Source organism: Lipotes vexillifer, unplaced genomic scaffold, assembly GCF_000442215.2.
Source record: "Lipotes vexillifer unplaced genomic scaffold, Lipotes_vexillifer_v1.1 scaffold969, whole genome shotgun sequence".
In the NCBI taxonomy this organism is placed as follows: Eukaryota; Metazoa; Chordata; class Mammalia; order Artiodactyla; family Lipotidae; genus Lipotes; species Lipotes vexillifer.
This window is the reverse complement of record NW_006774070.1, coordinates 1,100,749-1,115,115: the sequence shown is the minus strand read 5'-3', so window position 1 is coordinate 1,115,115 and position 14,367 is coordinate 1,100,749. Positions and strand designations below refer to the sequence as shown.

The following is a 14,367-nucleotide window of genomic DNA, read 5'->3' as shown; positions in this document are numbered from 1 at the left end:
TTGCAGTGCACGGGCCTCTCACTGTTGTGGCCTCTCCTGTTGTGGAGCACAGGCTCCGGACGTGCAGGCTCAGAGGCCATGGCTCACGGGCCCAGCCGCTCTGCGGCACGTGCGATCTTCCCGGACCGGGGCACGAACCCGTGTCCCCTGCATCGGCAGGCGGACTCTCAACCACTGCGCCACCAGGGAAGCCCCAAACTTCTGTTTTTAAAAAACAACTTTATTGAGTTGTATCTTACATATCATGAAATTCACCCATTTCAAGTGTACAATTCAATGATTTTTAGTAACTTTCTGTATTGTGCAACCATTAGCATAAGTCAGTTTGGTAATATTTTCATCCCCTCTGTAATATTCCACTTGACCATTTACAGTTAATCCCCATTCACACCCTTAGTCCTAGTCAACCACTGATCTATTTTCTGTTTTTTTTTTTGGAGAGGGGAGCAGGCATGCTTGTGTGCGCTTGCAGTTCCCCAACCCGGGATCGAACCTGTGCCCCCTGCAATAGAATCGTGGAGTTCTAACCACTGGACCGCCAGGGAATTCCCTACTTTCTGCTTTTAAATTTGCCTTTTTTGGACATTTCATATAAATGCAGCCATATAGTGTGTGACCTCTTTTGTTTGCCTTCTTTATCTTCAAATGTTTTTGAGGTTTCATCCATGATGTAGTATGTGTCAGCAGTTCCGTTTTATTGCTGAATTGTCTTCCATTTTATGGATATATACCACGTTTTGTCTAACTACTCACAGTTGAACGATGTTTGTTGGTTATAGTTTTTGGCTATTAGAAATAATGCTGCTGTGAACATTTGCATGCAAGTTTTTCTATGGACACAGTTTTTGATTTCTCTAGGATTAGAATTGCTGAACTGTACGTAAGTTTTATGTTAAACTTTTGGAGAAACTCAAAACTGTTTTCCAGTTTGGTGCATCATTTACATTCCCACCAGCAGTGTACAAGGGATTCCAATTTCTTTACATCCTCGCCAACATTTCTTCTTATATAATGTAGCGATTCTGGGAGGCATGAAATGGTTATGTCATTGTGGTTTTAATATGCATTTCCCTAATGACTAATGTATAGCATCTTTTTATATGCTTATTACCATTTGTTTATCTTTGGTGAAATGTCTGCTCATATTTTTTGCCCACTTTTGGATGTGCATTGTTTGTCATTGTTATTATGGAGTTGTAAGAGTTGTTTATATATTCTGGATATGACTCCTTTATCAGATATGTGTTTTGCATATACATGTTTTCTTCTGGTCTTTTGCTTATCTTTTTATTTTTATGCTACCCTTTTGTTTGGTTTCGTTTTCTGTTTGTTTGGTTTTTTTTTTGGCCGCTGTGCATGGCCTGCGGGATCTTATTTCCCGAGCCAGGGATCGAACCTGCACCCCCTGCAGTGACAGTGTGGAGTCTTAACCACTGGGCTGCCAGGAAGTCCCATCTTTTTGTTTTTATTTATTTATTTTTATTATTTATTTATTTCTTTTGCGGTACGCGGGCCTCTCACTGCTGTGGCCTCTTCCGTTGCGGAGCACAGGCTCCGGACGCGCAGGCTCAGCGGCCATGGCTCACGGGCCCAGCTGCTCTGCGGCATGTGGGATCTTCCCGGACCGGGGCACGAACCCGTGTCCCCTGCATCGGCAGGCGAACTCTCAACCACTGCGCTACCAGGGAAGCCCTTTTTTTTTCTTTGCGGTATGCGGGCCTCTCACTGCTGTGGCCTCTCCCGTTGTGGAGCACAAGCTCTGGACATGCAGGCTCAGCCGCTCCACGGCACGTGGGATCCTCCCAGACAGGGGCACGAACCCGTATCCCCTGCATCGGCAGGCGGACTCCCAACCACTGCGCCACCAGGGAAGCCCAAACCCTTTATTTTTAAATGGTTGTTTTTGAAGTGCAGTAGTTTTAATTTTGATGAGGTCCGGTTTATCATGATTTCTGGTATAGAAATCTTTGCCCAACTCAAGGTCTTAAAGATTTTCTCCTGTTTTGTTCTAAAAATTTTATTGTTTTAGCTCTTAAAGTCTTTGATCTATTTTGAATTAATTTTTTGTATTGCATGAGGTGATGGTTCATCTTTTTGCATGCACCATTTTCCCCAGCAAAGTTTTGAAATTTTTAGTGTGTAGGTCTTAGATGTCTTTTGTTAAACTAGTTAGTGTATATTTTATTTTTCTTGAATGGAATTCTAGTTTTGTTTTGGATTGTTTGTTGCTTGCAAGCATTTAGTTTTATCATCATGGTAGAATTCCTATCTTCTTAAAATAAATTCTTCCTGTCCTTTAAATTCAAGGTTGTCTGTGCCCTTAGTCCTTTAAGAAAAGCAAAGATCAAACAAAATGGTTTTCTCTGTCCCTGCCTGAACTGCAGTAGCTGTTTCTAATTTATTGTTCAGTAACCTGTATTAATTTCCGGTTGTTTACTAGTCATGTGTGCCCCTTTAGGCACTTCTCTGTTCTAAATGGAAATGTAGTGTTTTGTGACACCTGGTTCTCTGAAGGTGACTTGTCATCTGTAAAACAAACCATGTGAAAATCAACTTAGTTAGGATTCAGTATTACGCACTAAAGACAGTTACTCTTAGGCTTATTTTCATTTAGGGCTACCTGGCTGTGATATTAGGGAGTGGATTGGGGAGAACTTTTTATAAACATTTTGGTGAGCAGCATTGCCTCCGCCTGTAATAAATACAGAGCCAGATGTTGGGCACCTTTGGAATTTTTCTTCAAAAGGCAAAGAAGGCAGGGCTTTGCCCATTAGGCATCTACTAAATCTCTGAGTACAGAAAGCAAAACAAGATGAATGAAAACATTCCACGTAGGAAAAGGATGGAATACTAGATGGCTAGAAATAATAGAAAACCCTTTGTATAAAGTAACTGAAGCACATCTTAATTTAGCGTGGTATACTTTAGTCCATCCACTTACTGTTAATCTGTATGTGTCTTTATTTTTAAAGTGAGTTTCTTGTAGACAGCATATAGTTGGATTACATTTTTTAAAATAAATTTATTTATTTTTGGCTGCGTTGGGTGTTAGTTGCTGTTCACGGGCTTTCTCTAGTTGTGGCGAGGGGGCTACTCTTCCTTGTGGTGTGTGGGCTTCTCATTCTGGTGGCTTCTCTTGTTGCGGAGCACAGGTTCTAGGCACGCGGGCTTTAGTAGTTGTGACACAAGGGCTCAGTAGTTGTGGCTCGCGGGCTCTAGAGTGCAGGCTCAGTAGTTGTGGCTCACGGGCTTAGTTGATATGCGGCCTGTGGGGTCTTCCCAGACCAGGGCTCGAACCCACGTCCCCTGCATTGGCAGGTGGATTCTTAACCACTGTGCCACCAGGGAAGCCCCTGGACTACATTATTTGATCCACTCTGACAATCTCTTTAATTGGTTCATTTAGACCATTGACATTCAAAGTGTTATTGATATAGTTGGGTTAGTATTTACCATATCTGTTGTTTTCTATTTTTTTTCTTTGTTTCTGTCTTCTGCTCTTTTTCTGCCTTTTGTGGTTTTAATTGAGCATTTTATTTCCTCTCTTAACCTATCAGTTATACTACTACTTTTTTTTTTCCAGTGTTGCCCTAGGATCATTATACATTTACAGTTAATCCAAATCCACTTTCAAATAAGACTATACGACTTCACATGTAGTGTGAGGACCTTAAAATAAAAATAATCTTAACCTTTTCCTCCCATCCTTTGTGTCATTGCTGTCATTCATTTCAGCTATATAAAGCATATGTGTATGTATATATGTATATGATATAAACATAAGCATACATAATTGAATACATTGTTGCTATTATTTGAACAAACTGTTGTCAGATCAATGAAGAATAAGGTAAATAAAAGTTTTTATTTTACTTATTCCTTTTTTGATGCTCTTCCTTTCATTATATAGATCAGTTTCTGGCCTGTATTATTTATACTTCTCTCTGAAGAACTTCTTTTGACATTTCTTGCAAGTCACATATACTGGCAACAAATTTTCATCAATTTTTGTTTGCCTGAGAAATTCTTTATTTTTCCTTCACTTGTGAAGGATAATTTTGCAGGATACAGAATTCTAGGTTGGTGGGTTTTTTCCTCTCAAAACTTACAGTCTTCTCTTCTTGCTTGCATACTTTTTGAGGAGAAGTTGGATGTAATTCTTATCTTTGCTCCTCTGTAGGTGGGGTGTTTTCCCCCCTGTGGCTTATTTCAGTATTTTTTCTGTATCTTTGATTTTCTATAATTTGAAAATGATAGTTGGAGGAGTAGTTTTTTTGGTCTTTATCTTGCTTGGTGTTCCCTGCACTTCCTGGTTCTGCTGTTTGGTGTCTGGCATTAGAGAAATCCTTAGTCATTATTGTTTCAGATATTCCCTCTGTTCCTTTCTCTCCTCCTCCTCCTTCTGGTATTCCAGTTATGTGTATGTTACACCTTTGTAGTAGTTGCCCCACAGTCCTTGGATTTTGTTTTTCCCCAGTCTTTGTTCTCTTTCCTTTTTGGTTTTTGAGGAATCTATTTATAGATTCTCTAGCTCAGAGATTCTTTCTTCATCTGTGTCCAGTTTGTTAATAAGCCCATCAGAGGCATTCTTCATTTTGGTTATAGTGTTTTTTGTCTCTAATATTTCTTTCTGGTTCGTTCTTAGGATTTCCATCTCTCTGCTTACATTGCCTGTCTATTCTTGCATGCTGTCTACTTTATCCTTTAGAGCCCTTAGCATATTAATCATAATTGTTTTAAATTCCCAGTCTGATAATTTCAACATCCTTGCCATGTATGTTCCTGATATGTGCTCTTACTTTTCAAATTTTATTTTTTGCCTTTTGATATGCCTTGCAATTTATCTTTGATAGCCATGCCTGGTACATCGAGTGAAAGGAACTGCTGTAAATAGGTTTTTAGTAATGTGGTGGTGAGGTGTGGAGGGAGGGAAAATGTTCTATAGACCTATGATTAGGTCTCAGTCTTTTAGTGAGCCTGTGCCTCTGGACTGTCAACTTCACAAGTGTTTCTTAGTTTTTTTCCTCCTCCCTTTAGTGGAACAGGATAGTTTGAGTAGGCTGGAGTTGTGTATTTCAGGGTCATCCACACAGAGCCTCTTTAATTTGTCAGTTACAGTTCAGGTTTTCCTAGTTTGGAACTGGTTCAGGCAGTGGTGTCCACTTGAGTCCCTGGCCTGGTTAGCTGTGGTGACCTGTATGTCTGTCTCTCCAGTCTTGGGGACAGTCATTTGCTCTGTCTCCCTCTCTCTTGTGGATCTAAGAAGAATTGTTGATTTTTCAGCTTTTTGTTTGTTGTTAGGGTGGAATGGTGACGCTCTTTACATGTGGAGCGGGAAACCTGCACATACACAAAACATTTAAGCCTTTGATTTCTGTGGAAATGTTGTCATAGGACAGAATTCTATGAAATCCACTACTGTCAAAATATTATAGAAAAACTTCGTGAAATCACTAGGAGGCTTAAAGAGCCTGCATGAAATGTTCCTTTAAAAATGGGGTTAAAATTCAAACACTTTCAGGGGCCATCTCCAGGGGATAGTAATTTGGGTATTAGCACATGTAGGTGTGTAAACTATAGTGAACTGGAAAACACCTTTCTGCATATTCCCCATATAAAGGAGCTGCAGTCCACAAATAATGATGGTCTACTATTTGCCAGGTACCTTTTGAAAAACAACCAGAAAACCACATTTTTAAGCAAAAATTTACTTTAACTGTTGGTTTAATGTTTAAAGAAAATTATTTGGCCTGAGCAAAATATTCCTGTTGACTGTTAGTTTACCATTTATAATATAGTACCTGGAGAAATTTATTTTCTTTTTCAGATTTGTATACTTCCTTTCTCAATAATAAAAGCTGTGTGTGTATATGTATGTCTGTGTATCCTGTCTGGCATCCAGACACCAAAGCGAAAAATCAAAACTTCAGGGCAGGTGTATAAATCTACCCAGTAGTCACTCCAGCCCTTTATGTTATGGATTAGTCAGTATGCTTTTGGCCACAGTAACAGAAAATCCAGCTAATAGTGGCTTAAACAATAAGTTCATTTGTTGGCTCATATAACTGGAAGTTTAGGGGTAGGGCAGTGCTCAGGGTTGGTTCCTGTCATTCAGCCTTGTCATCATGGACCTGGCTACCTTCCATGTTTTTTTTTTAAGTGAAAGAGAGTTTATTTACAGAGATACACATTCCATAGGCAGAATGCTGTTGTCTCCTACCTTGCATGTTAGTTTGGATGTTTGTCAGGCCTTTTAAGAGTTTGATTGTTTCTCTGTTGATATGTTACTTTTCCCTAAGTGCCTTTGTTAGTGACCAGGTTCTTAACCTTTAAATTGTTTTCAAAGCTTTGTATGTTCATGCTGCTCCTTCTTCTTAACCACACTCTCCCAGTACCTGCTGACTTATCTGATTACCCCCTCTTTGCCTGTTTGTCCCCTATCTCAAGCCAGGGTAGAAAGAATTGTTTTTGAAATGGCTACTATTCTCTTTTCTTATAAACCTCCTCTCTCCTTTCCTTAAAGAAATGTTTTTTCTTTGGGTTAAGAAATATTATGGAATTTTGACAAGAAAAACAATGTCCTTTAGAACAGGGTTGGCAGCCTGTTAGGAACTGGGCTGCACAGCAGGAGGTGGGTGGCGGGCAAAGCGAGTGAAGCTGCATCTGCCGCTCCACATCCCTCCCCATCACTTGCATTACTGCCTGAAACTTCCTGCCCCGCCCCCCCCCGCCCCCCCCCGCCGCCCCCGGCCCCTCTCGGGAGCTTTACCTTGAGCGTGAGTGGTGTGATCTTCTCTTTGTTCACCCCTTCGGGTAAGAGAACCTCCCTCCCCCGCCCCCCCCCCCGCCCCGTCCATGGAAAAATTGTCTTCCACGAAACCTGTCCCTGGTGCCAAAAAGGTTGGGGACCGCTGCTTTAGAACAAGAAAATTATATAACTGAGTCTGAAAATGAGTCTCGTGTAGTTGCAAGGGCAGTGACAGATTCTGGCCATGATAATTTTGGGTTTTGTATCGTTGGACAAGCATTTCACCTCTTTGGGCCTTAATTTTCTGTCACATAAATGGGGATTAAAAACTCCCTTTCCATAATGCCAGTGAGAATTTGATAGAAAGTGGATATGAAATACTTCTAGCATAGAGCCTGGCATAGGACAAATGCTCAGCAAGTAGCTTTTATTTTTATTTATCTGTTTAAACAAAATTTAATGTTGAGCCATTTCCTTTCGGTTCCACCGTTTTCATTGAGACCCAGACCTTTGAAACTGGGCCCTGGAATTCTGTGGAGAAATCCAAGCTGAGTATCTTTTTGTAGCTACCATTAAACTCCAGACCAGACATTCATTAAAGCTCTGTAGAAGTTAACAGGCAGTTCATGTTGGGTGACTTTTCTCATGGCTCCTGAATTGTTATTTACCTACACTCTTTGTGGTTTAACTGGTATTTCTTATCTACTTTGCAAAGTGGGAATGGGGGAAAAAACAGAAATAGGGCTTCACATCCTTTTTATAGTACAATCTAAAGTTTAAAAAGAAACCCTCTATTGTAAAAAAATATATTGAAAATATATACTCATAATTTTTAAATTCTGTTTTATCTTTTGATAGGCATTTCAGTCTTATCTCTGTTTTATGTGTCTCGGATTCACAATGATTATTCCCTTGTCAGCAGTCAAAATGGCAATATCGGTAGCCTGAAAGTTGTTGCTACTGCAATCACTTCAGGCTCTGTTCCAGTAGAAGGAGTTAGATGCTGCCCATTCCTGGTGAAGAACTGGAAAACCTTCCATTTCAAAGCACACGTCCTTTTTTTCTATCCCTTATGTCTAATCCTTGGCCTTGGTTGCCTTAGTGATTTTCAAACTTCTATTTAGCGGCAAAACCATACCTTCAAAGCTGTTTTGGGAGGTCCACTATATAAAACAGACTAATCTGGGTACCCTAAAAAAAAAACAGATTTTTTTTTTTTTAAGGGAGGGTTTCAGATAGGAGTGGGGATTATCCACTGATGGCAGGAATCTCCACAGAGATCAGAGTGGAAAACCACTGAAGTCTCTGTGCATTTTGTCTTTTCTGATCCTGGTGTTCAGGTGCTGGTTCACACAGCAGGACCTTTCCTCATCATTTTATTTACTAAGGGCTATACTAACCATTGCTCCATTATTGCTAGCAGTCTCCTATCAATGGTTAATAGCATTCCCCTCTCAATTTTTGTGCAGAAGTTTTCTTCCAGCTTGGTGAGTTTGTCTTATGAAAGTTGTGGCACTAATAGAATTGAATCTTAACGCGAAAGCAGCAGAATTGAAAAGAAATCAGAGGTGATGCAGGATTTCGTGTATAGGATGCTTTTTCCTCTCTTGAATAAAGTTCGTTAAGAATGAGTCTTGAGTTCTCCTGTTCTGTAACCAACAGGAGGACTCACAAATGGCAGTGGAAGATACATCTCTGCTGCTCCGGGCGCTGAAGCCAAGTACCGCAGCGCGAGCAGTGCCTCCAGCCTCTTCAGCCCCAGCAGCACCCTTTTTTCCTCTTCCCGTTTGCGATATGGAATGTCTGATGTCATGCCCTCTGGCAGGAGCAGGCTTTTGGAAGATTTTCGAAATAACCGGTATCCCAATTTACAACTGCGGGAGATTGCTGGGCATATAATGGAGTTTTCCCAAGACCAGCATGGGTCCAGGTGAGGACTTGGCTTTGCCACTTAAGGTAACTGAAATCTTAATGCCTTAAATTCCATGCTTCAGATAAGGTATACATTAAGTAAATTGCCATATAATAATTGAAACAAAGTTTGCTTTTCAGTACGCTTCCTGTTACTTATTTCAGAGGGATGTGGCTATGAGAGTCACCAGATATACAAGTGATTGAGAATAGCTATTTAGTAATCTGGATCATGTGCTGAAACAAACCTTTTTACCTTTCTGAAAGATTAGTCTGGTGTTCCTTTGTTCATGAGAACCTCCCAGAATGTCTGCAGTTTAAGAAATACAGAAACACTAACACAAAGACATGTGTACACTTTTGCTACTTTAACTGCTATTAAGAATCTTGCTCTCAGAGAGACACTATTCAAATGCAAATTTGGATCTCTGGGCTCAGGAGTAAGATGGTGCCACCACTTTTCTTTGTTGTTCCATTCTGTAGAAGTGAGAGTCTGCATAGAGGTTAGAAGATGCTATTATAAAACACAGAATTTAGCTTTGGTTACCACTCCCTGTTCCAATGGACTTCACAGAAAGGGACCCTGGTCCTCAGAAAAAAGCAGATTTATGGTGACATCATCCATCCTTCTCTCTCCCTTTCTCTTTCTTTCTCTCTGACAGTTCCACCAAAACAACTCCCAAAGAACCTACCTCCTCTTTAAGTTCTGCCAGCTTGCTGCTGGGCAAGGATTTCTCATATTTAGATCCTAAAGGCCAGGTTGGGAGAAGAACATGGTTTTTCTGATATAGTCACCTGAGCTAAAAAAAAGGCAAACTGAATAGCTACTACTTTAGAAAGAGACTGCACATAGATGGCAACTGCTCCACATCATTAATAAATATGTACTGCTGCTTATGGATGTGAGTTAAAGACTATAATAAGGACCATAGGCTTTGAGATTATTGATGTTGGACTGGTTCCTAAAAGAAAAAGTCCGGTAGAGTTCTCCCTGTGTTGTGCCTGCTTTTACCCTCTTCTCTCTTTTCCTGCCCCCACTTTTCAGCTCGCCCTCAGTCCCACACATAAACACATGTCCTGTTGTAATGAAGTAACACTACAATTTAAATACGCTTCTGAAAGCTCAGTTACATTAGGGCACACTCACAATATAGCTTTTCTTTCCTTTTCAGTAATTCTTCAATTTGAAGTGAGCTCAAGTGATTTATTTAAATAACACTGTTGTGCGTGTGTGTATATGCACATGCACACACATATATTTAGTTTCAGAACTGACACATTATATAAATTGAGCTAATCTTTATATACTTTCCAAGTCTTCCTAAAATGCTGTGATTGCCCTCTTTACTATGTACTTCAGATTCATTCAGCTGAAACTTGAGCGTGCCACACCAGCTGAGCGCCAGCTTGTCTTCAATGAAATCCTCCAGGCCGCTTACCAGCTTATGGTGGATGTATTTGGAAATTACGTCATTCAGAAGTTCTTTGAAGTAAGCCTTTGTTCTCTTTATCCTTTGACTTTAGACAGTCTCCATAGTATTTTGATTTTCATTAGCTGTTTTTAGAATTGCAGTTTCATTCCAGTCCTCAAAATGAAGCGTGAGTGGTCTTTTTGAGGCACATTTAAATGTTTCTCCAATTCATTAGCAGTAGTGCATCATTTAAATACCCAAGCAGATGATGCTAGTGTATTTTAGAAATGTGTCTGTAGGACCATTCTCCCCATTTAGGCTCCCGCACAATATTTCTGATTGCTAAAATAGTTTCACTAAAAGTGTCATTTTTGGAGGAAAAATCCTTGTAAGATAATTTTAGCAGGACCACAGTAAAGTTCTGAAAATGAATTTTTAAAAATGGATTCCTAGAGAATTATCTTTGAATACCAACTCTGGTGTTTTTCATCATAAACCACAGTCATGAGGATTGTTAAATGCTGTTTCTTGGGTGATCCTTCAGCCTTGGTTCCTTATTGTTCCTTCATTAATGTGGATAGTGTCCACTCTTGTTATCATTTTCCTTGGAAAGGATTAACGAGATTTTTGGATTAATGTCTATTTCCTCTTCTAAACTAAAATGTCAGAAACGCAGGGATTTTTTGCTAATCATTGTAGCTGTGGTGTACTGGTATCAACAACCCCATTATAAATCCAGAAAGGAGTGAAGCATTGAGATGAAACATCTGGTACAGGGGGAAAATGCTGCAACTCTGCACATTACCTGCCTCCCAACAAAAGAACTTTGTAAACTTCTTACATCTTATTTTGTTTGCTTTGTGTGAAGATTAAAAAAATGGCTCACTCGCAGCCTCTATCTTCCCAGCTTTTCTCATAAAGACCTAAGTTCTTTGACTGAATTCTCCAGCTACGGATTAAGATATCAACCTAAACACGACTCTTGTAATTTTGACTTTCGAATGCCGTTTTACTGCCGTTTTCTCACAGATATAAAAATAGAGAGATCTCCAGCTCCAGAGGTTAATGCAGCTAGGGGTGGCTGAATGAACAGTGGGTTATAGCAGTATGATTTTGGGACAAGCTAGAGAACTTCTCTGACTCAGAGAATGTCCCTGGACTTCAGTTCTCTTGTATGGAGAATGAGTGGGTTGGGCAGCCTTATTCATAAAGTCTCTTCCAGTCTCACATGCTATTCAAATGAAAATAAAAAGCCAGGGATGGAGAAACATTCTAGGAAGAGTTTTAACATTGTGCTGTCATACCCCTTGATTTTACTAACTTTCCCCCTACTCTGTTGACTTGTATAAATAGACATTATCAATTCTTATAGTAATATAGAACAGTATATTCAGAGCAGTGTGCATGTGTGCTTTGGCTTAAACTTCATAGAGATGAAAGAAGAACTCATTTTCAGCTTATGGGGCTCAGACAACTGAAGTGATGTAGATTTGTTGCAAGAAGTTCTTGAATCTTCCCCAGACATTGTCTAAAGCCTTAATAAACAATGTCTTCCACATGTACTATTGTTTTAAGAATAAATGTAAATGCTCTTGGACATATAGGTATATTTAATAGTATTGATGAGTTAAGGACAGCTTTGAGGAATTGCCTATTTGTTTAGCAGATACTAGTAGTGAAACCACTCCAGTTGGATATCTGAGAAGTTTTTTAACATTAAAGAGTTCCTCATAATCAGAGGCTGATAACCACTGGTTTGAAGAAACAAAGGCTTTTTAAATAAAAGGTTTAGTTTATCATAGAATACAGGGCTAAAAGAGGTATGCCAATGGTTGATACAGAGTAATGAATGCTTTGCTTTCTCTGGTTTCTTTCTTTCTACCTAAGTAATGGTGTTCACCCACACATTATGTCTAGTTTGGCAGCCTTGAACAGAAGCTGGCTTTGGCTGAACGGATTCGAGGCCATGTCCTGTCACTGGCATTGCAGATGTATGGCTGCCGTGTTATCCAGAAAGCTCTTGAGTTTATTCCCTCAGACCAGCAGGTAATTGTAAGTTTCCCCTTTAACTTTTTCTCTTGGTGTTTGATGTTTCTTCATGGTACATGTAGTGAACCTCGTAAGTTTGTCAGTCTTTAGTTTGCTTTCACAGTTTTTCTTTGGTGCTTGTGGCTACCTTCTGTGCATGGCAGGCATGAACTGTGCAATTAATTTTGTAAGTTTATAGTGGATCAAGTGTCTTGTGTTAAAACCAGTCGTTTCAAACACTCTTCCCTTTGACCAGACCTTAGTCTTTAGTAGGTGTGATTTTAGAGGTGGGTTTTTTGCTTGGCAAGAGTTAAAGCAGGTAAGGTTGTCCTTTTCTTCTACCTGAACTGACCACCTCAGCAGACAAAACTTTTTTCCAACCCACCTTCCAGTTTTCTTCACTTGCACCCTCTTATTCATTCATTCCACCACTGTTTACTGAATGAGCGCCTGCCCAGGGCAGCGCCTGGCCTGGCACGGTGACCTGGTGCCCACTGTGTGCCAGACGTCAGCACAGAGATGGCTGAGACTGAGCCCTGCCCACGGAGCACACGTGGGGAAGGGTGACGGGAAGCAGTGGTGAGACGTGAGAGCACGTGCCCGAGGCTTTGAGGGTAGGCCTTGCAGGAGGAGAAGTCTGGGCTACAGAGGAGTTAGGAAAAAAGGGGCAGAAATCTGAACTGTTTGGGTACTGTGACTGGGAGCTGGCACAGAAAGCACGTGAAGAGGCCGATGGCCTCAGAGCAGTCATGGAGCAGGTCCAGCGGGCCCCACGCAGACCACGGGGCTCGGGAAGCCTGACCAGCCCACAGGCAGGTGTGCCGCGCTGTGTCTGTGCTAGGCAGTGCCGCGAGCCTTCAGGTGCTGCTGATCTGAACCCTCAGCCTTTGGGCTCTGAACTCACTCAGCCCTTCTCGCTGGAGGGGATGGCCGTGGTCTGGCAATGATGAGCCACTTGCCCTCTCTGAGAACAAAGTTCAGTAATGAGAATCTTTGTTATGGACTCAAGTTCTGAGCCAGACGAGGCACCCACCACTTCCAGTTCAAAACAGAACACGACAGAACGCTGCGCTGGTGTCAGCAATGGCAGTCGAAGGCTGGGGAGTCCCAAGTCCTTAAGCCGTGAGACTCAGATAGGCGTGTCAGGACGCTGGTGAAGGCAGAGGGAATGTTGGAGACACACGGCAGGTTGGGAGTTCATTCATTTAGTGCCAGTACTGGAGATACAGCAGTAATAGGGGTGCTGTGTGTGAGTGATTAGAAGCAGGGGTGAAGCTACTAGTTTGTTTTCTTTTAATGTTCAGATCATTGTCAGTTTTAATTTTCCCTGGGATGTTCAGGGATGAAAATTTGATGGCTGAATCTTTCCTCTTTAATTTTCTTGTTTGATTTGAATATGGAACTTTTTTTCCTCTTGACCATAATGCCCGCTTACTGAAAGCAAGCAGGAAATTGCGGTTTCCCAGGTATTTTCCCCATCTTTGCCCTCTCCCAGGATTGTGATAAATTGTTGATTTTGTCTCCAGCTTTTCAGATTTTACTGTTTTTTTTTTGTTGTTATTGTTGTTTTTCTGATCCAATGGCTACATTGTAGTAGTTTTTATCCCCCTTTCCTTTCCCCCTGGCAATTGTTCTTTCTACCTGCTATTCCTGCATATCTTTTCCTGGTCTGGTTTCTCTGTGATTCTTGTTCTGGGTCTAAACTACTGCTCCTGGTATGAATAATTTACTCTTTTCCAGATGTAAGTGTATTTTAGCTGAAATAAACTCATCTCTAGTGGAGTTTTTACCTCTTTGGGCTCAAGAAAATATTCAGGGAAGCCCCCTCCCCTTCATTTTGATTATTAGAAGTGTCCCTTGTGTTTATCTTTATATAGGTGTCCTTCTCTATTTATCATTCCCATAATTATATTTCCGTAGTAAATTATTCTTTTCTGACATTTGATTAATTGCTTCAGGAAACTTTCCTGAGTCTCTTGTGTTTTGCTTGTTTAGCCCCTGGCGTTGTAGTCTTGAATTTCTTTAATTAGAAAATCGTTTAGTTGCTTTGACATGTTTAACATCTCAGGGATTTAAGACATTGCATTCGCCCAGCCGTGGTACAGGTATTCAGCTTAAGGATGCCTGAGACCTGAGGCAGCAAGTTTGGGGATGGGGTCCAGTCAAAATCCCAACGCACCTACACACACACACACACACACACACACACACACACACACACAGATCCAGTCAAAATCACACCGCACCTACACACACACACACACACAC

At 40.9% G+C, this 14,367-nt stretch overlaps 1 protein-coding gene across 6 annotated transcripts in view; it reads left to right on the top strand.

The window, feature by feature from the left end:
* Nucleotides 1-14,367, top strand: part of PUM1 (pumilio RNA binding family member 1) — a 129,811-nt gene that overhangs the window by 100,940 nt on the left and 14,504 nt on the right. For 5 of the 6 annotated variants that reach the window (XM_007448785.1, XM_007448789.1, XM_007448787.1 and 2 more), the window contains 3 exons: nt 8,411-8,678; nt 10,020-10,149; nt 11,989-12,123. In XM_007448785.1, coding sequence (XP_007448847.1) covers nt 8,411-8,678; nt 10,020-10,149; nt 11,989-12,123 — 533 coding nt within the window. The remainder of the gene's footprint in view (nt 1-8,410; nt 8,679-10,019; nt 10,150-11,988; nt 12,124-14,367) is intronic. The other variant, XM_007448786.1, reaches the window with a different exon arrangement.